At 45.1% G+C, this 23,552-nt stretch overlaps 1 protein-coding gene across 1 annotated transcript; it reads right to left on the bottom strand.

Moving 5' to 3' along the window:
- Positions 1-5,727: 5,727 nt before the first annotated feature.
- On the bottom strand, positions 5,728-13,940 carry tmem169b (transmembrane protein 169b). Its single transcript, XM_065019760.1, has 3 exons — positions 13,795-13,940; positions 12,685-13,220; positions 5,728-7,224 (listed from the first exon to the last, which is right to left on the bottom strand). The coding sequence occupies exons 2-3, from the start codon at positions 12,953-12,955 to the stop codon at positions 6,578-6,580; spliced, it is 918 nt and encodes a 305-aa protein (XP_064875832.1). The 5' UTR covers positions 12,956-13,220; positions 13,795-13,940; the 3' UTR covers positions 5,728-6,577.
- Between the last annotated feature and the right edge of the window lie 9,612 nt (positions 13,941-23,552).

Here is a 23,552-nt window from a genome sequence, read left to right on the forward strand (position 1 = left end):
AATGTGCAGGGGTACGAGGTAATAACTTGGTTATATACACAGGGTACCAGTACTGAGTCAATGTGCAGGGGTAGGAGGTAATATCTTGGTTATATACACAGGGTACCAGTACCGAGTCAATGTGCAGGGGTAGGAGGTAATATCTTGGTTATATACACAGGGTACCAGTACTGAGTCAATGTGCAGGGGTATGAGGTAATAACTTGGTTATATACACAGGGTACCAGTACTGAGTCAATGTGCAGGGGTAGGAGGTAATAACTTGGTTATATACACAGGGTACCAGTACTGAGTCAATGTGCAGGGGTAGGAGGTAATAACTTGGTTATATACACAGGGTACCAGTACTGAGTCAATGTGCAGGGGTATGATGTAATAACTTGGTTATATACACAGGGTACCAGTACTGAGTCAATGTGCAGGGGTATGAGGTAATAACTTGGCTATATGCACAGGGTACCAGTACTGAGTCAATGTGCAGGGGTATGAGGTAATAACTTGGTTATATACACAGGGTACCAGTACTGAGTCAATGTGCAGGGGTAGGAGGTAATAATTTGGTTATATACACAGGGTACCAGTACTGAGTCAATGTGCAGGGGTAGGAGGTAATAACTTGGTTATATACACAGGGTACCAGTACTGAGTCAATGTGCAGGGGTACGAGGTAATAACTTGGTTATATACACAGGGTACCAGTACTGAGTCAATGTGCAGGGGTACGAGGTAATAACTTGGCTATATGCACAGGGTACCAGTACTGAGTCAATGTGCAGGGGTAGGAGGTAATAACTTGGTTATATACACAGGGTACCAGTACTGAGTCAATGTGCAGGGGTACGAGGTAATAACTTGGTTATATACACAGGGTACCAGTACTGAGTCAATGTGCAGGGGTAGGAGGTAATAACTTGGTTATATACACAGGGTACCAGTACTGAGTCAATGTGCAGGGGTAGGAGGTAATAACTTGGTTATATACACAGGGTACCAGTACTGAGTCAATGTGCAGGGGTACGAGGTAATAACTTGGTTATATACACAGGGTACCAGTACTGAGTCGACGTGCAGGGGTATGAGGTAATAACTTAGTACTGGTACCCTGTGTATATAACCAAGTTATTACCTCGTACCCCTGCACATTGACTGTCCTTAATTTGTTCAAAACTTTTCTCTCTCTCTCTTTGAGTCAACTACTCACCACATTTTATGCAGTGCAGTGCTAGCTAGCTGTAGCTTATGCTTTCAGTACTAGATTCATTCTCTGAACCTTTGATTGGGTGGACAACATGTCAGTTAATGCTGAAAGAGCTCTGATAGGCTGGAGGATGTACTCTGGAAGTTGTCATAATTACTGTGTAAGTCTATGGAAGGGGGTGAGAATCATGAGCCTCCTAGGTTTTGTATTGAAGTCAATATACCCAGAGGAGGATGGAAGCTAACTGTCCTCTGGTTAAACCTTGGTGCTACCCTACAGAGTGCTGTTGAGGCTACTGCAGACCTTCAGTGAAAAACAGTGTTTTAATCAATTATTTGGTGACGTGAATATATGTTGTGTAAATTTATCTCAAATTGATAACTTTTTATTATTTATAATATTAATATTTCACTATTTTTATGAAATTCACAGGAGCATGGTCCTCCCCTTCCTCCTCTGAAATGAGGCAGGTCCTCCCCTTCCTCCTCTGAAATGAGGAGGGTCCTCCCCTTCCTCCTCTAATGAGCCTTCACTGACACGGGCTGGCTCTGAAATGAGGAGGGTCCTCCCCTTCCTCCTCTGAAATGAGGAGGGTCCTCCCCTTCCTCCTCTGAAATGAGGAGGGTCCTCCCCTTCCTCCTCTGAAATGAGGCGGGTCCTCCCCTTCCTCCTCTGAAATGAGGAGGGTCCTCCCCTTCCTCCTCTGAAATGAGGAGGGTCCTCCCCTTCCTCCTCTGAAATGAGGAGGGTCCTCCCCTTCCTCCTCTGAAATGAGGCGGGTCCTCCCCTTCCTCCTCTGAAATGAGGCGGGTCCTCCCCTTCCTCCTCTGAAATGAGGAGGGTCCTCCCCTTCCTCCTCTGAAATGAGGCGGGTCCTCCCCTTCCACCTCTGAAATGAGGCGGGTCCTCCCCTTCCTCCTCTGAAATGAGGAGGGTCCTCCCCTTCCTCCTCTGAAATGAGGCGGGTCCTCCCCTTCCTCCTCTGAAATGAGGCGGGTCCTCTCCTTCCTGCTCTGAGGATGTAGATGCATGATCAGAACTTTACTAATACTAAAGCTGCATGAACTGTCAAGTTTAGAAAAGATCTGATGTCTGTGGCGCATTTGAAGATCAGTAATGTGTGTGGCCATCTTGCTACTACATGGAGTTCTTGGAAAGTCATGCACAGTTTGAGCTATTGTAGGAAGTGACGTTGCAGGCTAGCTCAGTGCTGCCCCCTCTCATCTCAAGTGGAATGCCAACCAGGGTACTGCAGGCTGCCATTAGCTACTAAATTATTCTCAGAACTTCGTCTGTGTGTGATTTTAAAGTCATCGGTTCAAAGAGATACATCTGGTGAAATAGAAGCAAGGTGCCATGATTATGTTGGGAAAAAATGATATATCCACAAATATTGACCACGAAGATGGTCAATATTTAGTCTATAATGGGGTATCAAAATATTGTCAAATGTAATGTAAACAAAAATGAGCTTTTTGATTGTAATTTAAGGTTAGGGTAAGACATAACGTTGCTAAGGTTAGGTTTAAAATCAGATTTTAAAAAGAGACATTTTAGAAATTGGCAGGGTTTAGCCATAATTATGACTGACCTACCACTGATAACACACCTGATCACCGACAACAATGAGGCCTATAGGGAGGGGGTCAGAGACCTGGCGGTGTGGTGAGCAAGACAAACGTGAGCAAGACAAAGGAGCTGAGCGTGGCCTACAGGAAATGGAGGGCGGCAAGAGGTACCGGAGCGCCAAGTCGAAGAGGCTCTTACACCCCCAAGCCATGAGACTGCTGAACAATTAATCAAACGCCCACCTGGACTATTGGCATTGATACCCCCCGCTTTTACAATGCTGCTACTCGCTGTTTGTTATTTATGCATAGTCACTTTACCCCTACAAATGACCTCGACTCAGCATTGGTACCACCTGTATATAGCCTCGTTAGTGGGTTAACTGCCTTGTTCAGGGGCAGAACGATAGATTTTTACCTTGTCAGCTCGGGGATTCGATCCAGCAACCTTTCGGTTACTAGTCCAACACTCTAACCACTAGGCTACCTGCCACCCCTGCATAGACCAGGGTCTTTCACATATACCGTGCATATACCGTACATAAGACATAACCTAAATCCAATATAAAACCAGTCAAATAACAACACAACTATTCAAGAAAAACTATTACATTCCTCAATCAATATTTAAATTGCCCAAGCGGCACCAGAACATCCAATTGTAATGTGTTTTGTAGTTGGTTCTAGCAATGAGTTGCTTTAAAACTAAAAGCGGATTTACCTAGTTCGGTGGAGACCCGAGGAAGCTCAAGAGTTAACCAAATGGGTTTCCATGGTCAAGCAGGCGCACACAAGCCTAAGATCACCATTCGCAATGCCAAGCGTCGGCTGGAGTGGGGTAAAGCTCATCGCCATTGGACTCTGGAGCAGTAGAAACGCTTTATCCTTAGTGATGAATTGCGCTTCACCATCTGGCAGTCCGACGGACGAATCGGGGAATGGCAGATGCCAGAGAACGCTACCTGACCCAATGCATAATGCCAACTGTAAAGTTTGGTGGAGGAGGGAAAATTGTCTGGGGCTGTTTTTCATGGTTCGGGCCCCTTAGTTCCAGTGAAGGGAAATCTTAACGTGACATTCTAGATGATTCTGTGCTTCCAACTTTGTGGCAACAGTTTGTGGGAGGTTTCAGCATGACAATGCCCCAGTGCACAAGGCAAGGTCCATACAGAAATGGTTTGTCGAGATCGGTGTGGAAGAACTTGACTCACCTGCACAGAGCCCTGACCTCAACCGAATAGAACACCTCTGGGATGAATTGGAGCGCAGACTGCGAGCCGGGCCTAATCTCCCAACATCAGTGCCCGACCTCACTAATGCTCATGGCAGAACGGAAGCAAGTCCCTGCAGCAATGTTCCTTCATCTAGTGGAAAGCCTTCCCAGAAGAGTGGAGGCTGTTATAGCAGCAATGTTCCAACATCGAGTGGAAAGCCTTCCCAGAAGAGTGGAGGTTGTTACAGCAGCAATGTTCCAACATCGAGTGGAAAGCCTTCCCAGAAGAGTGGAGGCTGGTATAGCAGCAATGTTCCAACATCGAGTGGAAAGCCTTCCCAGAAGAGTGGCGGCTGTTATAGCAGCAATGTTCCAACATCTAGTGGAAAGCCTTCCCAGAAGAGTGGAGGCTGTTCCAACATCTAGTGGAAAGCCTTCCCAGAAGTGTGGAGGCTGTTATAGCAGCAATGTTCCAACATCTAGTGGAAAGCCTTCCCAGAAGAGTGGACGCTATTATAGCAGTAATGTTCCAACATCTAGTGAAAAGCCTTCCCAGAAGAGTGGAGGCTGTTATAGCAGCAAAGGACGGACCAACTCCATATTAATACCCATAATTTTGGAATGAGATGTTAAACGAACAGGTGTCCACATACTTTTAGCCTTGTAATATACTTTTAGTGTATATACTTTTAGTATTGTAATTTATATGGAATGATAGGTTAAACAAGCAGGGGTCCATGAGATGTTAAACGAGCAGGGGTTCATGGGATGTTAAACGAGCACGGGTTCATGGGATGTTAAACGAGCAGGGGTCCATGAGATGTTAAACGAGCAGGGGTCCATGAGATGTTAAACGAGCAGGGGTCCATGAGATGTTAAACGAGCAGGGGTTCATGGGATGTTAAACGAGCAGGGGTCCATGAGATGTTAAACGAGCAGGGTTCCATGAGATGTTAAACGAGCAGGGGTCCATGAGATGTTAAACGAGCAGGGGTCCATGAGATGTTAAACGAGCAGGGGTTCATGGGATGTTAAACGAGCAGGGGTCCATGAGATGTTAAACGAGCAGGGGTCCATGAGATGTTAAACGAGCAGGGGTTCATGGGATGTTAAACGAGTAGGGGTCCATGAGATGCTAAACGAGCAGGGGTCCATGAGATGTTAAGCGAGCAGGGGTCCATGAGATGTTAACGAGCAGGGGTCCATGAGATGTTAAACGAGCAGGGGTCCATGAGATGCTAAACGAGCAGGGGTCCATGAGATGTTAAACGAGCAGGGGTCCATGAGATGTTAAACGAGCAGGGGTCCATGAGATGTTAAGCGAGCAGGGGTCCATGAGATGTTAAACGAGCAGGGGTCCATGAGATGTTAAACGAGCAGGGGTCCATGAGATGTTAAACGAGCAGGGGTCCATGAGATGTTAAACGAGCAGGGGTCCATGAGATGTTAAACGAGCAGGGGTCCATGAGATGTTAAACGAGCAGGGGTCCATGAGATGTTAAACGAGTAGGGGTCCATGAGATGTTAAACGAGCAGGGGTCCATGAGATGCTAAACGAGCAGGGGTCCATGAGATGTTAAACGAGCAGGGGTCCATGAGATGTTAAACGAGCAGGGGTCCATGGGATGTTAAACGAGCAGGGGTCCATGAGATGTTAAACGAGCAGGGGTCCACAAACTTTTGGTCATGTAGTGGTACCTAATCATCATAAAGATAGAACGATAAAACGTGACAAAATGACCCCACTGTTGAACTGTGAAAATGATTCAGGTTTTATTTCCATACATTTTATCTCATGGTGAGCAACAAACACACACACACACACAGGTAAAACCTTTATATAGAGAACAGAGGTACTGACCAAAATCCTTTTAAATCCTTCAAATCTTAATTCTACATTCTTGTCTGCTGAATGAACGCCCCAGAGTTCCTTCCACCCTGCCACCCAGTTTAAAATGTGATCTCTTCAACCCGAAAGAGAGAAAGGTCAAGTATTACTTCATGCGGGTACAGTACATTAGATATGAAAGGTCACTTCCTGCCTGTCCTATCGAGGATTTCAGTGCAACAGTTTTTCAACAGAAATCTATCAGTATGTTTGATAGATAGGTCTTGTGTTTGATCCTCCCTACAGTAAACTTTAGGCAGTATTGTAGCGACCCTCATGTTGCAGTATATTTAATTTAAACATATTTTAATAGCCCATCCTGTGATACAAAACATCCATTGACAACACTTACAACTAAACTAGCTAGTGGTTGAAATATTCAAATAAATAAGACCATTTTAAACATAACAACATGGTGATTGGCCCAGTAAACACAGAGTTCACTTCAATAACAACCAAGTAAGAATGCGAGGTTAGATAAATTAGTAAGAAGTGTAAGTTAAAACAATAACCCGGCTTTTTTGATGGTATCGAAAAATTTGAAAGTATGACAACTATGCCAGTTTGTGTGTTTGTGTCCAAGATGCCAGTCCAGAGTTATATTCATTAGTGGGTACACCATTGCAAAAAGTGTTTCTTATTAACGGATAAGTTCAGGTAGTTCTAGCCTGTTTCGACCCGTTTGCTTCCAAGTGAATTACAACCCAGTCTCACACAGAGGACGTCTGAGCATCCTCGCCGGGGGCCTTGTTATTCCCTTGCATGCTTCCTGAGAAGTTGTCAGAGTCCAACAGCTCCACGATACTATATGGAGAACAGTCCTCCAGCCCCAGCTTCCCACACGCCCAGCCACAAAACCCCTTCTCCAGGTCGCGGACAGACAGCCACCACTCACTAAAGACCCAGGAGACCTGCGCCAGGGTGGAGTACAGAGCCAGGGACAGGGCCATGGGCATGATCAGCATGGGGTAGAAAATGATGAGGAAGGGGCAGATGGTAATCTTGTGCCAGAATGTTCTCTCCTCGTTGTAGACCAGGAACACGTTGTACCAGGTGAGCGTTCCATAGTAAAACGACGTGATGAAGGCGATAAGGAACACCAGAGGAGCACACAATAGGCTCCAGAGGATCACATGAGGGCCCTGAAAGAACCCCAAGCCACAGGAACACTTGGAGCCCTGCCCCCTCTCACACTCAGCGTCCAGACGTTCTTTAGAGAGGGCCATGTCCCGGAGTTCTCTTTCTGTTAGAGTAACGTGGATGTCTACCACCTGACCCTTCTTCTTCCCCCTGGTGATGGTGCCGGTCAAGGTCACATAACGGCTGTCTGGGGGCATGCTCCTGTCGCTCCAGCCTCCTGGAGATAAACAACAACAACAACATTATGACACTAGTAAGTTCCAGCCCCCTGGAGGTAAACAACAACATGATGACACTAGTAAGCTCCAGCCTCCTGGAGACAAACAACAACATGATGACACTAGTAAGCTCCAGCCTCCTGGAGATAAACAACATGATGACACTAGTAAGCTCCAGCCTCCTGGAGACAAACAACAACATGATGACACTAGTAAGCTCCAGCCTTCTGGAGATAAATAACAACAACAACATGATGACGCTAGTAAGCTCCAACCTCCTGGAGATAAATAACAACAACAACATTATGTCACTAGTAAGCTCCAGCCTCCTGGAGACAAACAACAACAACAACATTATGACACTAGCAAGCTCCAGCCTCCTGGAGACAAACAACAACAACAACAACATGATGAAACTAGCAAGCGCCAGCCTCCTGGAGACAAACAACAACAAGATGATGACACTAGTAAGTTCCAGCCTCCTGGAGACAAACAACAACAACATTATGACACTAGCAAGTGCCAGCCTCCTGGAGACAAACAACAACAAGATGATGGCACTAGTAAGTTCCAGCCTCCTGGAGGTAAACAACAACATGATGACACTAGCAAGTGCCAGCCTCCTGGAGACAAACAACAACAAGATGATGACATTAGTAAGCTCCAGCCTCCTGGAGATAAACAACAACAACAACATGATGACACTAGTAAGCTCCAGCCTCCTGGAGACAAACAACAGCAACATTATGTCACTAGTAAGCTCCAGCCTCCTGGAGATAAAAAACAACAACAACATTATGTCACTAGTAAGCTCCAGCCTCCTGGAGATAAACAACAACAACATTATGACATTAGTAAGCTCCAGCCTCCTGGAGATAAACAACAACAACAACATTATGTCACTAGTAAGCTCCAGCCTCCTGGAGATAAACAACAACAACAACATGATGACACTAGTAAGCTCCAGCCTCCTGGAGATAAACAACAACAACATTATGACATTAGTAAGCTCCAGCCTCCTGGAGATAAACAAGAAACAACAACATGATGACACTAGTAAGCTCCAGCCTCCTGGAGATAAACAACAACAACAACATTATGCCATTAGTAAGCTCCAGCCTCCTGGAGATAAACAACAACAACAACATGATGACACTAGTAAGCTCCAGCCTCCTGGAGACAAACAACAACATGATGACACTAGTAAGCTCCAGCCTCCTGGAGATAAACAACAACAACATTATGTCACTAGTAAGCTCCAGCCTCCTGGAGATAAATAACAACAACAACATGATGACACTAGTAAGCTCCAACCTTCTGGAGACAAACAACAACAACATTATGACACTAGCAAGCTCCAGCCTCCTGGAGACAAACAACAACAACAACATTATGACACTAGCAAGCTCCAGCCTCCTGGAGACAAACAACAACAACAACAACATGATGAAACTAGCAAGCGCCAGCCTCCTGGAGACAAACAACAACAACATTATGACACTAGCAAGTGCCAGCCTCCTGGAGACAAACAACAACAAGATGATGACACTAGTAAGTTCCAGCCTCCTGGAGGTAAACAACAACATGATGACACTAGTAAGCTCCAGCCTCCTGGAGACAAACAACAACAAGATGATGACATTAGTAAGCTCCAGCCTCCTGGAGATAAACAACAACAACATGATGACACTAGTAAGCTCCAGCCTCCTGGAGACAAACAACAACATGATGACACTAGTAAGCTCCAGCCTCCTGGAGATAAACAACAACAACATTATGTCACTAGTAAGCTCCAGCCTCCTGGAGATAAATAACAACAACAACATGATGACACTAGTAAGCTCCAACCTTCTGGAGACAAACAACAACAACATTATGACACTAGCAAGCTCCAGCCTCCTGGAGACAAACAACAACAACAACATTATGACACTAGCAAGCTCCAGCCTCCTGGAGACAAACAACAACAACAACAACATGATGAAACTAGCAAGCGCCAGCCTCCTGGAGACAAACAACAACAACATTATGACACTAGCAAGTGCCAGCCTCCTGGAGACAAACAACAACAAGATGATGACACTAGTAAGTTCCAGCCTCCTGGAGACAAACAACAACAAGATGATGACATTAGTAAGCTCCAGCCTCCTGGAGACAAACAACAACAAGATGATGACATTAGTAAGCTCCAGCCTCCTGGAGATAAACAACAACAACAACATGATGACACTAGTAAGCTCCAGCCTCCTGGAGACAAACAACAACATGATGACAGTAGTAAGCTCCAGCCTCCTGGAGATAAACAACAACAACATTATGTCACTAGTAAGCTCCAGCCTCCTGGAGATAAATAACAACAACAACATGATGACACTAGTAAGCTCCAACCTTCTGGAGACAAACAACAACAACATTATGACACTAGCAAGCTCCAGCCTCCTGGAGACAAACAACAACAACAACATTATGACACTAGCAAGCGCCAGCCTCCTGGAGACAAACAACAACAACATTATGACACTAGCAAGTGCCAGCCTCCTGGAGACAAACAACAACAAGATGATGACACTAGTAAGTTCCAGCCTCCTGGAGGTAAACAACAACATGATGACACTAGTAAGCTCCAGCCTCCTGGAGACAAACAACAACAAGATGATGACATTAGTAAGCTCCAGCCTCCTGGAGATAAACAACAACAACATGATGACACTAGTAAGCTCCAGCCTCCTGGAGACAAAACAGCAACATGATGACACTAGTAAGCGCCAGCCTCCTGGAGATAAACAACAACAGCAACATGATGACACTAGTAAGCGCCAGCCTCCTGGAGATAAACAACAGCAACATGATGACACTAGTAAGCGCCAGCCTCCTGGAGATAAACAACAACAACAACATGATGACACTAGTAAGCTCCAGCCTCCTGGAGATAAATAACAACAACAACATGATGATACTAGTAAGCTCCAGCCTCCTGGAGATAGACAACAACATTATGACACTAGTAACCTACAGCCTCCTGGAGACAAACAACAACAACATGATGACACTAGTAAGCTCCAGCCTCCTGGAGGCAACAACAACATGATGACACTAGTAAGCTCCAAACTCCTGGAGGTAAACAACAACAACAAAATGATGACACTAGTAAGCTCCAACTTCCTGGAGACAAACAACAACAACATTATGACACTAGTAAAGTCGAGCCTCCTGGAGATAAACAACAACAACATGACACTAGTAAGCTCCAACCTCCTGGAGATAAACAACAACAACATGATGACACTAGTAAGCTCCAGCCTCCTGGAGATAAACAACAACAACATGATGACACTAGTAAGCTCCAACCTCCTGGAGATAAACAACAACAACATGATGACACTAGTAAGCTCCAGCCTCCTGGAGATAAACAACAACATGATGACACTAGTAAGCTCCAGCCTCCTGGAGGTAAACAACAACAACAACATGATGACACTAGTAAGCTCCAACCTTCTGGAGACAAACAACAACAACATTATGACACTAGCAAGCTCCAGCCTCCTGGAGACAAACAACAACAACAACATTATGACACTAGCAAGCGCCAGCCTCCTGGAGACAAACAACAACAACATTATGACACTAGCAAGTGCCAGCCTCCTGGAGACAAACAACAACAAGATGATGACACTAGTAAGTTCCAGCCTCCTGGAGGTAAACAACAACATGATGACACTAGTAAGCTCCAGCCTCCTGGAGACAAACAACAACAAGATGATGACATTAGTAAGCTCCAGCCTCCTGGAGATAAACAACAACAACATGATGACACTAGTAAGCTCCAGCCTCCTGGAGACAAACAACAGCAACATGATGACACTAGTAAGCGCCAGCCTCCTGGAGATAAACAACAACAGCAACATGATGACACTAGTAAGCGCCAGCCTCCTGGAGATAAACAACAGCAACATGATGACACTAGTAAGCGCCAGCCTCCTGGAGATAAACAACAACAACAACATGATGACACTAGTAAGCTCCAGCCTCCTGGAGATAAATAACAACAACAACATGATGATACTAGTAAGCTCCAGCCTCCTGGAGATAGACAACAACATTATGACACTAGTAACCTACAGCCTCCTGGAGACAAACAACAACAACATGATGACACTAGTAAGCTCCAGCCTCCTGGAGGTAAACAACAACAACAACATGATGACACTAGTAAGCTCCAAACTCCTGGAGGTAAACAACAACAACAAAATGATGACACTAGTAAGCTCCAACTTCCTGGAGACAAACAACAACAACATTATGACACTAGTAAAGTCGAGCCTCCTGGAGATAAACAACAACAACATGACACTAGTAAGCTCCAACCTCCTGGAGATAAACAACAACAACATGATGACACTAGTAAGCTCCAGCCTCCTGGAGATAAACAACAACAACATGATGACACTAGTAAGCTCCAACCTCCTGGAGATAAACAACAACAACATGATGACACTAGTAAGCTCCAGCCTCCTGGAGATAAACAACAACATGATGACACTAGTAAGCTCCAGCCTCCTGGAGGTAAACAACAACAACAACATGATGACACTAGTAAGTTCCAGCCTCCTGGAGATAAACAACATGATGACACTACATTTACATTTACATTTAAGTCATTTAGCAGACGCTCTTATCACTAGTAAGCTCCAGCCTCCTGGAGATAAACAACAACAACAACATGATGACACTAGAAAGCTCCAGCCTCCTGGAGATATACAACAACATGATGACACTAGTAAGCTCCAGCCTCCTGGAGGTAAACAACAACAACAACATGATGACACTAGTAAGTTCCAGCCTCCTGGAGATAAACAACAACATGATGACACTAGTAAGCTCCAGCCTCCTGGAGGTAAACAACAACAACATGATGACACTAGTAAGCTCCAGCCTCCTGGAGATAAACAACATGATGACACTAGTAAGCTCCAGCCTCCTGGAGGTAAACAACAACAACAACATGATGACACTAGTAAGCTCCAGCCTCCTGGAGATAAACAACAACATGATGACACTAGTAAGCTCCAACCTCCTGGAGACAAACAACAACAACATGATGACACTAGTAAGCTCCAACCTCCTGGAGATAAACAACAACATTATGACACTAGTAAAGTCCAGCCTCCTGGAGATAAACAACAACATGATGACACTAGTAAGCTCCAGCCTCCTGGAGACAAACAACAACAACATTATGACACTAGTAAAGTCCAGCCTCCTGGAGATAAACAACAACAACAACATGATGACACTAGTAAGACAGAATACAAAAACATACACAGCACAGTTCACCAAATACATTTCAGAATGGCTTGCTATCAGAGGGCCGAGGCAGCTAAACAGACATGTCAGATATCTGCTATGTTATGGAAACAACCCAACGATACACCTGTCGTACCGTACCACTGATGTCTCACCTTCGCCGGTGGGTGTGTTGAGGAACTTGGCCCCCTCCTCGGTGCTCCTCTCAGCACCTCCCTCCTCTCCCACCTGCTCCTCCCCGGGCCCCCTCTCATTGTCTGAGCGATACACAATGATGGACTCAGGTCTGGGCTCCTTCCTCCTCCTCTTCCTCCGGTTGGCGGAGCCCACCTCTGCGTGGTTCCCTGATGCCTCTGACCTCTCCGACTGGAGGGAGATGAGCTGGGGGCTGTTATCCCCACTGGGCTGGGCCTCCGCCTGGGCCATACTGACTGACTAAGGGGAAAGACACCTCTCTGGGCCTTACCTCCTGACTGGGGCTGGGACACCTCTCTGGGCCTTACCGCCTGACTGGGACACCTCTCTGGGCCTTACCGCCTGACTGGGACACCTCTCTGGGCCTTACCGCCTGACTGGGACACCTCTCTGGGCCTTACCTCCTGACTGGCCTGGGACTAATGATCACTTGGGAAACAATGCTGCCTACATGTGTCCATTCTGTGTGAGAGCAGGTATTCCCAGAAGGAAAGCACTGACAGAATTGTACAAAGGAAAGAAACAGTCAGAATTTTAGGAATGCTTCGAATATATTTCTGCCATTGTAATGCATCCAGTAATAACACTGGGGTTAGGTTACACTTCATGTTACTGCATTATTTAATTGAATACATTTATTTTTCGTATCGATTTATATGCACATTGACAATACCATTGCAAATGTATATAGGCATAGAAAACTAAATTTCATATAATTTAGTGAATAAAAGGGTTGTCCGCGTCGACACCATTTTCTGCAGTGGATCACGTTTACCCTACCAATGTACTAATGTAACCTCACCACGGCTTTGACAACGATGGAGCCGTGAAAACCCACCATTACAACATAAGTACATTTTCAACATGGAGGCCACATTATGCATCAATGCATCAGACAAAAAAGGTTTACAGTAGATTGTATCAGCATTAAATGGTAGCGGAGAAACTAACGTAAGGGGCAATGTTTTCCATTTAAATCACATCACACCCAGATATCTGTTCTTCTGTCTAAACAAATACCCGCGGCGTGGAAAACGTTTGCATTTACACTCAAAGACAATATGCCTTACCTTAAAATGGTTTACCACCGAAACTGAGGTATAGTAGTTGTGTTATTTTCGTGTGTAGTTATTTTATCCGACACCCCTTCGATAGACGTTGGTTCCACACCACTACGCTGTTCACCGATGTAGACAGGGTTGCCAGGACCACAACATTTGTATCCCATTGACTGTACAAAACCAGCACAAAAGGACTAAAAATAAACATATTTTTTTCCACGGGAAGAGAGGAGTTGCCACATTTATACAATAAACAATTATCCCATAATTTTACCGAGCCAATAAAGAAGGAATATCGTAACTTGTAATTACCGACGTAACTTGTAACGCAAAATTTGGTTTACGTCAAAATAATAATTATTGCGAACTAAGACATGACTTAATAAACTAATTTGATTATGTCGCAAGAGAAAATATAATTTGCCCTTATTAAACTGCCCAGATAATTTTCTATCAGTGGATGATTGAACTAATTTGACTGCTCTGAATAAGCAATAAGGCATGACGGGGTACGGTGCTAAGGGCTGTTCTGGACATGACCCAACGTGGAGTGATTAAACAATAAGACACGAGGACAGCACCATCGCGGAAAGAGATGGGGTGCCTTGTGAGGATCCACTGACAAGTGGCTAATCTGCCTTTGCCATCCGTTCCATTGGCCAGCATACAATCACTGGATAATAAATTGGACGAACTAAAAGCACATATATCCTACCAACGGGACGTTAAAAACGGTATGTTTCACAGAGTTGTGGCTGGATGACGACATGAACATAACATACAGCTGGTGGGTTATACACTCTATCGGCATGACAGAACAGCAGCCTCTGGTAAGACAAGGGGTGGCTGTCTATGTATATTTGTAAACAACCGCTGGTGAACGATATCTAAGGAAGTCGAGGTTCTGCTCTCCTGAGGTAAAGTATCTCATGATAAGCTGTAGACCAAGCAATCTACCTAGAGAGTTTTCATCTGTAGTTTTTGTAGCCGTCTACATACCACCACAGACTGATGCTGGCACTAAGACCGCACTCAATGAGCTGTATACGGCCATAAGCAAACAGGAAGACATTCATCCAGAGGTCACACACCTAGTGGCCAAGGACTTTAATGCAGGGAAACTTAAATCAGTTTTACCAAACGTGCAACCAGAGAGAAAAAAAATCTAGACCACCTTTACTCCACACACACAGAGACGCGTACAAAGCTCTCCCTCGCCCTCCATTTGGCAAATCTCAACATAATACCATCCTCCTGATTCCGGCTTACAAGCAAAAACTAAATCAGGAAGCACCAGTGACTTGGTCAATAAAAAAGCAGTCAAATGAAGCAAATGCTAAGCTACAGGACTGTTTTACACAGACTGGGGATATGTTCCGCAATTCTTCCGATGGCATTGAGGAGTACACCACATCAGTCACTGGCTTCATCAATAAGTGCATCGATGACCCCACAGTGACTGTACGTACATACCCCAACCAGAAGCCATGGATTACAGGCAACATCCTCACTGAACTAAAGGCAAGAGCTGCCGCTTTCAAGGAGCGGGACTCTAACCCGGAAGCTTCTTAGAAATCCCGCTATGTCCTCCTCCATCAAACAGGCATAGCGTGGGCTAAGATTGAATCATACTACACCGGCTCCGTCAAGCGTTGGCTTGCAAACTATTACAGATGACAAAGGGAAGCATAGCTGAGAGCTGCCCAGTGACACAAGCCTGCCAGATGAGCTAAATTTCTTCTATGCTCACTTCGAGGCAAGTAACACTGAAACATGCATGAGAGCATCAGCTGTTCCGGATGACTGTGTAATCAAGCTCTCTGCAACCAATGAACCTTTGAACAGGTCAACAATCACAAGGCCACAGGGCCATACAGATTATCAGGATGTGAACTCCTAGCATTCGCTGACCAAATGGCAAGTGTCTTAACTGACATTTTTAACCTCTCCCTCTCTGAGTCTGTAATACCAACTAGTTTCATTCCGACCACCATAGTGCCTGTGCCCAAGAACACGAAGGTAACCTACCTAAATGACAACCGACACGTAGCACTCACATCTCTAGCCATGAAGTGTTTTGAAAGGCTGGTCATGGCTCACATCAACACTATTATCCCAGAAACCCTAGAACCACTCCAATTTGCATACCGCCCAACAGATCCACAGATGATGCAATCTCTATTGCACTCCACACTGCACTTTATCCACCTGGACAAAAGGAACACTTACGTGAGAATGCTATTCATTGACTACAGCTCAATGTTCAACACCATAGTGAACTAAAAGCTCATCACTAAGCTAAGGACCCTGGGACTTAACACCTCCCTCTGCAACTGGATCCTGGACTTCTTGACGGGCCGCCCCCTGGTGGTAAGGGTAGGTAACAACACATCAGCCACGGGGGCCCCTCAGGGGTGTGTGCTCAGTCCCCTCCTGTACTCCATGTTCACTCATGACTACTCCAACACCATCATTAAGTTTGCCGATGACACAACAGTGGTAGGCCTGATCACCGACAACGACGAGACAGCATTAAGGGAGAAGGTCAGAGACCTGGCTGTGTGGTGCCAGGATAACAATCTCTCCCTCAATGTGATCAAGACTTGTGATTGTGGACTACAGGAAAAGGAGGACAGTGCATGCTCCCAATCTCATCGAATGGGCTGTAGTGGAGCAGGTTGAGAGCTTCAAGTTCCTTAGTGTCCACATCACCAACAAACTAACATGGTCAAAGCACACCAAGACAGTCGTGAACAGGGCATGACAAAACCTATTCCCCCTCAGGAGACTGAAAAGATTTGGCATGGATATTCAAATCCTATAAAGGTTCTACAGCTGCACCATCGAGAGCATCCTGACTGGTTACATTACTGCCTAGTACGGCAACTGCTTGGCCTCCGACCGCAAGGCGCTACAGAGGGTAGTGTGAACAGCCCAGTACATCACTGGGGCCAAGCTTCCTGCAATCCAGGACCTCTATACCAGGCGGTGTCAGAGGAAGGCCCTAAAAATGGTCAAAGACTCCAGCCACCCTAGTCATAGACTCTTCTCTCTGCTACCGTATGGCAAGCGGTACCGGAGCACCAAGTCTAGGTCCAAGAGGCTTCTAAACAGATTCTACCCCAAAGCCATAAGACTCCTGAACATCTAGTCAAATGGCTACCCAGACTACTTACATTGCCTCCTACACTGTATATAGCCTCCACATTGACTCTGTACCGGTACCCCCTGTATATAGCCTCCACATTGACTCTGTACCGGTACACCCTGTATATAGCCTCCACATTGACTCTGTACCGGTACCCCCTGTATATACCCTCCACATTGACTCTGTACCGGTACCCCCTGTATATAGCCTCCACATTGACTCTGTACCGGTACCCCCTGTATATAATCTCCACATTGACTCTGTACCGGTACCCCCTGTATATAGCCTCCACATTGACTCTGTACCGGTACCCCCTGTATATAGCCTCCACATTGACTCTGTACCGGTACCCCCTGTATATAGTCTCCACATTGACTCTGTACCGGTACCCCCTGTATATAGCTTCCACATTGTACCGGTACCCCCTGTATATAGCCTCCACATTGACTCTGTACCGGTACACCCTGTATATAGCCTCCACATTGTACCAGTACCCCCTGTATATAGTCTCCACATTGACTCTGTACCGGTACCCCCTGTATATAGCCTCCACATGGACTCTGTACCGGTACCCCCTGTATATAGCCTCCACATGGACTCTGTACCGGTACCCCCTGTATATAGCCTCCACACTGACTCTGTACCGGTACCCCCTGTATATAGCCTCCACATTGTACCAGTACCCCCTGTATATAGCCTCCACATGGACTCTGTACTGGTACCCCCTGTATATAGCCTCCACATTGACTCTGTACCGGTACTACCTGTATACAGCCTCCACATTGACTCTGTACCGGTACCCCCTGTATATAGCCTCCACATTGACTCTGTACCGGTACCCCCTGTATATAGCCTCCACATTGACTCTGTACCGGTACCCCCTGTATATAGCCTCCACATTGACTCTGTACCGGTACTACCTGTATACAGCCTCCACATTGACTCTGTACCAGTACCCCCTGTATATAGCCTCCACATTGACTCTGTACTGGTACCCCCTGTATATAGCCTCCACATGGACTCTGTACCGGTACTACCTGTATACAGCCTCCACATTGACTCTGTACCGGTACCCCCTGTATATAGCCTCCACATTGACTCTGTACCGGTACCCCCTGTATACAGCCTCCACATTGACTCTGTACCGGTACCCCCTGTATACAGCCTCCACATTGACTCTGTACCGGTACCCCCTGTATATAGTCTCCACATTGACTCTGTACCGGTACCCCCTGTATATAGCCTCCACATTGACTCTGTACCAGTACCCCCTGTATATAGTCTCCACATTGACTCTGTACCGGTACCCCCTGTATATAGTCTCCACATTGACTCTGTACCGGTACCCCCTGTATATAGCCTCCACATTGACTCTGTACCGGTACCCCCTGTATATAGTCTCCACATTGACTCTGTACCGGTACCCCCTGTATATAGCCTCCACATTGACTCTGTACCGGTACCCCCTGTATATAGCCTCCACATTGACTCTGTACCGGTACCCCCTGTATATAGCCTCCACATTGACTCTGTACCGGTACCCCCTGTATATTGTAAGTCAGCATTTCACTGTGAGGTCTACTACACCTGTTGTATTCAGCATTTCACTGTAAGGTCTACTACACCTGTTGTATTCAGCATTTCACTGTAAGGTCTACTACACCTGTTGTATTCAGCATTTCACTGTGAGGTCTACTACACCTGTTGTATTCAGCATTTCACTGTAAGGTCTAGCTGTTGTATTCAGCATTTCACTGTAAGGTCTAGCTGTTGTATTCAGCATTTCACTGTAAGGTCTAGCTGTTGTATTCAGCATTTCACTGTAAGGTCTACTACACCTGTTGTATTCAGCATTTCACTGTGAGGTCTACTACACCTGTTGTATTCAGCATTTCACTGTGAGGTCTACTACACCTGTTGTATTCAGCATTTCACTGTAAGGTCTACTACACCTGTCGTATTCAGCATTTCACTGTGAGGTCTACTACACCTGTTGTATTCAGCATTTCACTGTAAGGTCTACTACACCTGTTGTATTCAGCATTTCACTGTAAGGTCTACTACACCTGTTGTATTCAGCATTTCACTGTAAGGTCTACTACACCTGTTGTATTCAGCATTTCACTGTAAGGTCTACACCTGTTGTATTCAGCATTTCACTGTAAGGTCTACTACACCTGTTGTATTCAGCATTTCACTGTGAGGTCTACCTACACCTGTTGTATTCAGCATTTCACTGTAAGGTCTACTACACCTGTTGTATTCAGCATTTCACTGTGAGGTCTACTACACCTGTTGTATTCACTGTGAGGTCTACTACACCTGTTGTATTCAGCATTTCACTGTAAGGTCTACTACACCTGTTGTATTCAGCATTTCACTGTGAGGTCTACTACACCTGTTGTATTCAGCATTTCACTGTAAGGTCTACTACACCTGTTGTATTCAGCAGTTCACTGTAAGGTCTACTACACCTGTTGTATTCGGCCCATGTGACAAATAAAATTTGTTCTTAACATGACACAACGTGGAGTGCCTGGATACAGCCATATATTGGCCATGTACCACAACCCCCCAGGGTGCCTTATTGCTATTATAAACTGGTTACCAATGTAAAAGTCGTTTTTTTGTCATACCCATTGTATACGGTCTGATATACCACGGGTTTTGTCCAATCAGCATTCATGGCTCAAACCAAGTTTATAATTGTAAATAAATCCATTTTACGCATGTGCAAAACTATAGATACATCTGACAAAAGAGTTTGAATGAGGAAAGTTGGACAGAGGAAATCTCTGAGAAAGAAACATTTTGATGAATAAAAAAACCCAAATGTTAGGCTATTTTCTGGCAATTGTGCCATTAATATGTGCCAGATGTTAAGACTACAAACAGTTAGAAATGGCCCATTTTCATTTCAATAGGCATAGGCTACATACTAAAATCTGGGTTTATGATTGTAATTCAACTTTGCTTAGTTAGATGTATTTAGCCTGTATTTAACCTGTAGCCCCTGATAGGTCTACATCTCATATCAGATAGTCTACAGTAGCCTTGACAAGATGATTTCAGCAGCTTGCTTAGCTCAAATGAACAGAGTCATTCATTCAACATGAATAGTTTGGCGATTTCGAGGTAAGAAGTACTTGTGTTTCCCAATAGCCAGCTGGAACAGACTACTGAGGCTGTGGTCATCATTTCAATCACTGAATTAAATACTAATATGCAAATGAACCAAATGTGCTTGTCAACAACAGCCAGAGCTTATTTTTTTAAACCTTTAGCCTAATCTGACTGACTGTTACTGTCAATCTGTGATAGAGCTTTAATAACTGCCAATTTAATGAACTAAACAAGACTACAACAACAATACACTGAAGTTACAGGCTATTTATTAAATGTGTTTGACAGCTCCAGGTAGGCTACACAAGTGGCACAAATTGATTTGCAAGGACTCCAGTTATATAGTCATTTCAACATCAACCCATGAATCAAGTGGTAGCCTACTATGGAATATAAATAGGCTACTTGATGGCCAACAGATGCAAATGTATCATTCTCCACATTTAATGTCAATTTCATTGAGTACTTTTCCTCATCACAGAAGCACGACAGGGAGTAACAAAACCTCCATTTCAAAATGTCCACTTGCGCATTATGACAAGTTAAATAGCAAGCAATTTAGCCAATAGTGGACTAAACTACATGCTGCTGTCCACTAACAAGACACACACACCCCTCCGGCCCTCCCCACCACCCACTCACTCAGCAACAGCCTGCTCCTGCCTGAGAAACGCCATGGCAGCCGCGGTGCAACTTAGTAGCCCAAAAACCGGCAACCCGTTAACAATACATTTTCAACCGCAACATCGTTTTCAAAGTAGCCCGATTTGACTGAAAACTGCGGATATGGCAACCCTGGGTGTGGGATTCCAGATGGGCGTCGTAAACTGTATTCCAGAATAGCATTAACCCCGCCCCTCCACCGCTGTCCTGGCCAATCCCGTGTAGATATGGAACTACGATGAAAACACTAATCCACAGCCTGGGAGAGGGGAGGACTGCGTTGAAGGACTGCGGATGTGATGAAGATGGCGGACAAGGGAAAAAGGAAGAAACTGGAACATAGTATGAATAAATATGAAGCGGGCAGTGGCGATTTTAGCATATCAATCTTGGTGGGACAAAAAATAAAATAAGTGGGATAAATGCCAGCAAAACCACTGAACAACACAAAAAAATACATGAATTTCACTATAACGGTGACCACAAACTGTTAGGGCCTGTATAAAGCTGTCCCAACATCTTACCACTGCTACACCTGTCTATCAGCAGACTAATTTAATGCCTTTTAAAAAAACATAGCTGATATGGCTGACTTGCTTAAACAAATATGGTTTCTAATGACAATTGAGATGATAAGAGGCAAATCCGTAATTTTGATAAAGACATGACGTACGGACGTAGACAATATAACTATTTGTTTAGCACTTTTGAAAACGTACAGCGACAGAATTCAGAAAATGGGCCGTTCTTACAGTATTCTCTCAGTACACCAAGTCAGAACCATAGGATAAATAAAGGTGTCATATAAGCAGACAATGAAAGCTCTTACAATATTCAATGATTTCACTTCTCTAAAACAGGTTATAGGCTACATGTGCACCACCAAGTCAGAACAGTAGGTGAAATTAAGAGGTGAAAATAGACCAAATTATTAGGGTGAGGCACATGGGCTACTAACAGCTTACTACACAACATACACTTAGTATTGATTTCTTAGCTACAGTATACATATCTCCCTTGCATATTACACCATTTATACAGCAGCATAATACATTTTTGGACTCACCTTGTTGTGCTGTGCTCACTTGAACAGGAAGGTGGCATGGTGGTCCTTCGTGGGGAAATGTTGTCATTAAAGTCTGGTATTCTCTGGATTTATTTCAAAACAACTGGGAACTCGGGGGAAAAAACAAGGTCGAATCATGATGGCGTCGTTGATCTTCAGGTCGTAGCTCTAGAAAGAAGCCAGATTTACAATTCTGAGTTGGATGACCGTTCAACACGTATTTTCCCAGTCGGAGCTCGTTTATTCCTGACTTCCCAGTTGTCTTGAACTCACTGAACTCACGTTTTCGCAGTTCTGAGTTAACAGTTGTTTTGAGCACGGCACAAAGCATGCTTCATATTGACAGTATGGCCAATATTGAATGTTTTGAACTTGGAAAAGAGCCCCTTAATACCAGATTTGGGACCATAAAGCCACGGTCACTGATTCCTTCCAATCCACTTATTGGATATAAGGCTAGGGCTGATTTCAAGGTTTTACTGCTAACCTACAAAGCATTACATGGGCTTGCTCCTACCTGTCTCTCCGATTTGGTCCTGCCGTACATACCTACACGTACGCTACGGTCACAAGACGCAGGCCTCCTAATTGTCCCTCGAATTTCTAAGCAAACAGCTGAAGGCAGGGCTTTCTCCTCTAGAGCTCCATTTTTATGGAATGATCTGCCTACCCATGTGAGAGACGCAGAATCTGTATCGACCTTTAAGTCTTTACTGAACTCGTCTCTTCAGTAGGTCCTATGATTGAGTGTAGTCTGGCCCAGGGGTGTGAAGGTGAACGGAAAGGCACTGGAGCGATGAACTGCCCTTGCTGTCTCTGCCTGGTCGGCTCCCTTCTCTGCCTCTGACCCTATTACAGGGGCTGAGTCACTGGCTTACTAGTGCTCTTCCATGCAGTCCCTAGGAGGGGTGCATCACTTGAGTGGGTTGAGTCACAGACGTGATCTTCCTGTCCGGTTTTGCACCCCCCTCGGGCTCCTGAGGTGGAGGAGATCTTCCTGTCCGGTTTTGCGCCCCCCTCGGGCTCCTGCTGTGGAGGAGATCTTCCTGTCCGGTTTTCGCCCCCCTCGGGCTCCTGCGGTGGAGGAGATCTTCATGGGCCTTGTCTCATCAACTTCAGTGTCCCATCATTCATAAGTTAAAAAATGTAAGTCAGTTAAGAACAAATTCTTCTATACAATGACGGCCTACCAAAAGGCCTCCTGCGGGGACGGGGACAGGGATTAAAAATATAAATATAGGACAAAACACACATCACGACAAGAGAGACACCACAACACTACATAAAGAGAGACCTAAGACAACAACATGGTAGCAATACTACATGACAACATGGTAGCAACACAACATGGTAGCAACACAACATGGCAGCAACACAACATGGTAGCAGGCACCAAATAGGGTACATTATTGGGCCCAGACAACAGCACAAAGGGCAAGAAGGTAGAGACTACAATACATCACGTAAAGCAGCCACAACTGTCAGTAAGTGTCCATGATTGAGTCTTTGAATGAAGAGATTGTTGCAGGTCGTTCCAGTCGCTAACTGCAGCAAACTGAAAAGAGGAGCGACCCAGGGATGTGTGTGCTTTGGGAACCTTTAACAGAATGTGACTGGCAGAACGGGTGTTGTATGTGGAGGATGAGGGCTGCAGTAGATATCTCAGATAGGGGGGAGTGAACAGGTGTTGTATGTGGAGGATGAGGGCTGCAGTAGATATCCCAGATAGGGGGGAGTGAGGCCTAAGAGGGATTCATAAATAAGCAT

This window comes from Oncorhynchus nerka, linkage group LG1, assembly GCF_034236695.1.
Source record: "Oncorhynchus nerka isolate Pitt River linkage group LG1, Oner_Uvic_2.0, whole genome shotgun sequence".
Classification (NCBI taxonomy): Eukaryota; Metazoa; Chordata; class Actinopteri; order Salmoniformes; family Salmonidae; genus Oncorhynchus; species Oncorhynchus nerka.

Bases quoted from the DNA above. Each gene is read 5' to 3' on its own strand.
- tmem169b (XM_065019760.1), bottom strand. From the start codon at position 12,955: ATGGCCCAGGCGGAGGCCCAGCCCAGTGGGGATAACAGCCCCCAGCTC. The intron at 7,225-12,684 runs GTGAGACATCAG...GTTTATCTCCAG, and splicing joins CAACACACCCACCGGCGAAG to GAGGCTGGAGCGACAGGAGC.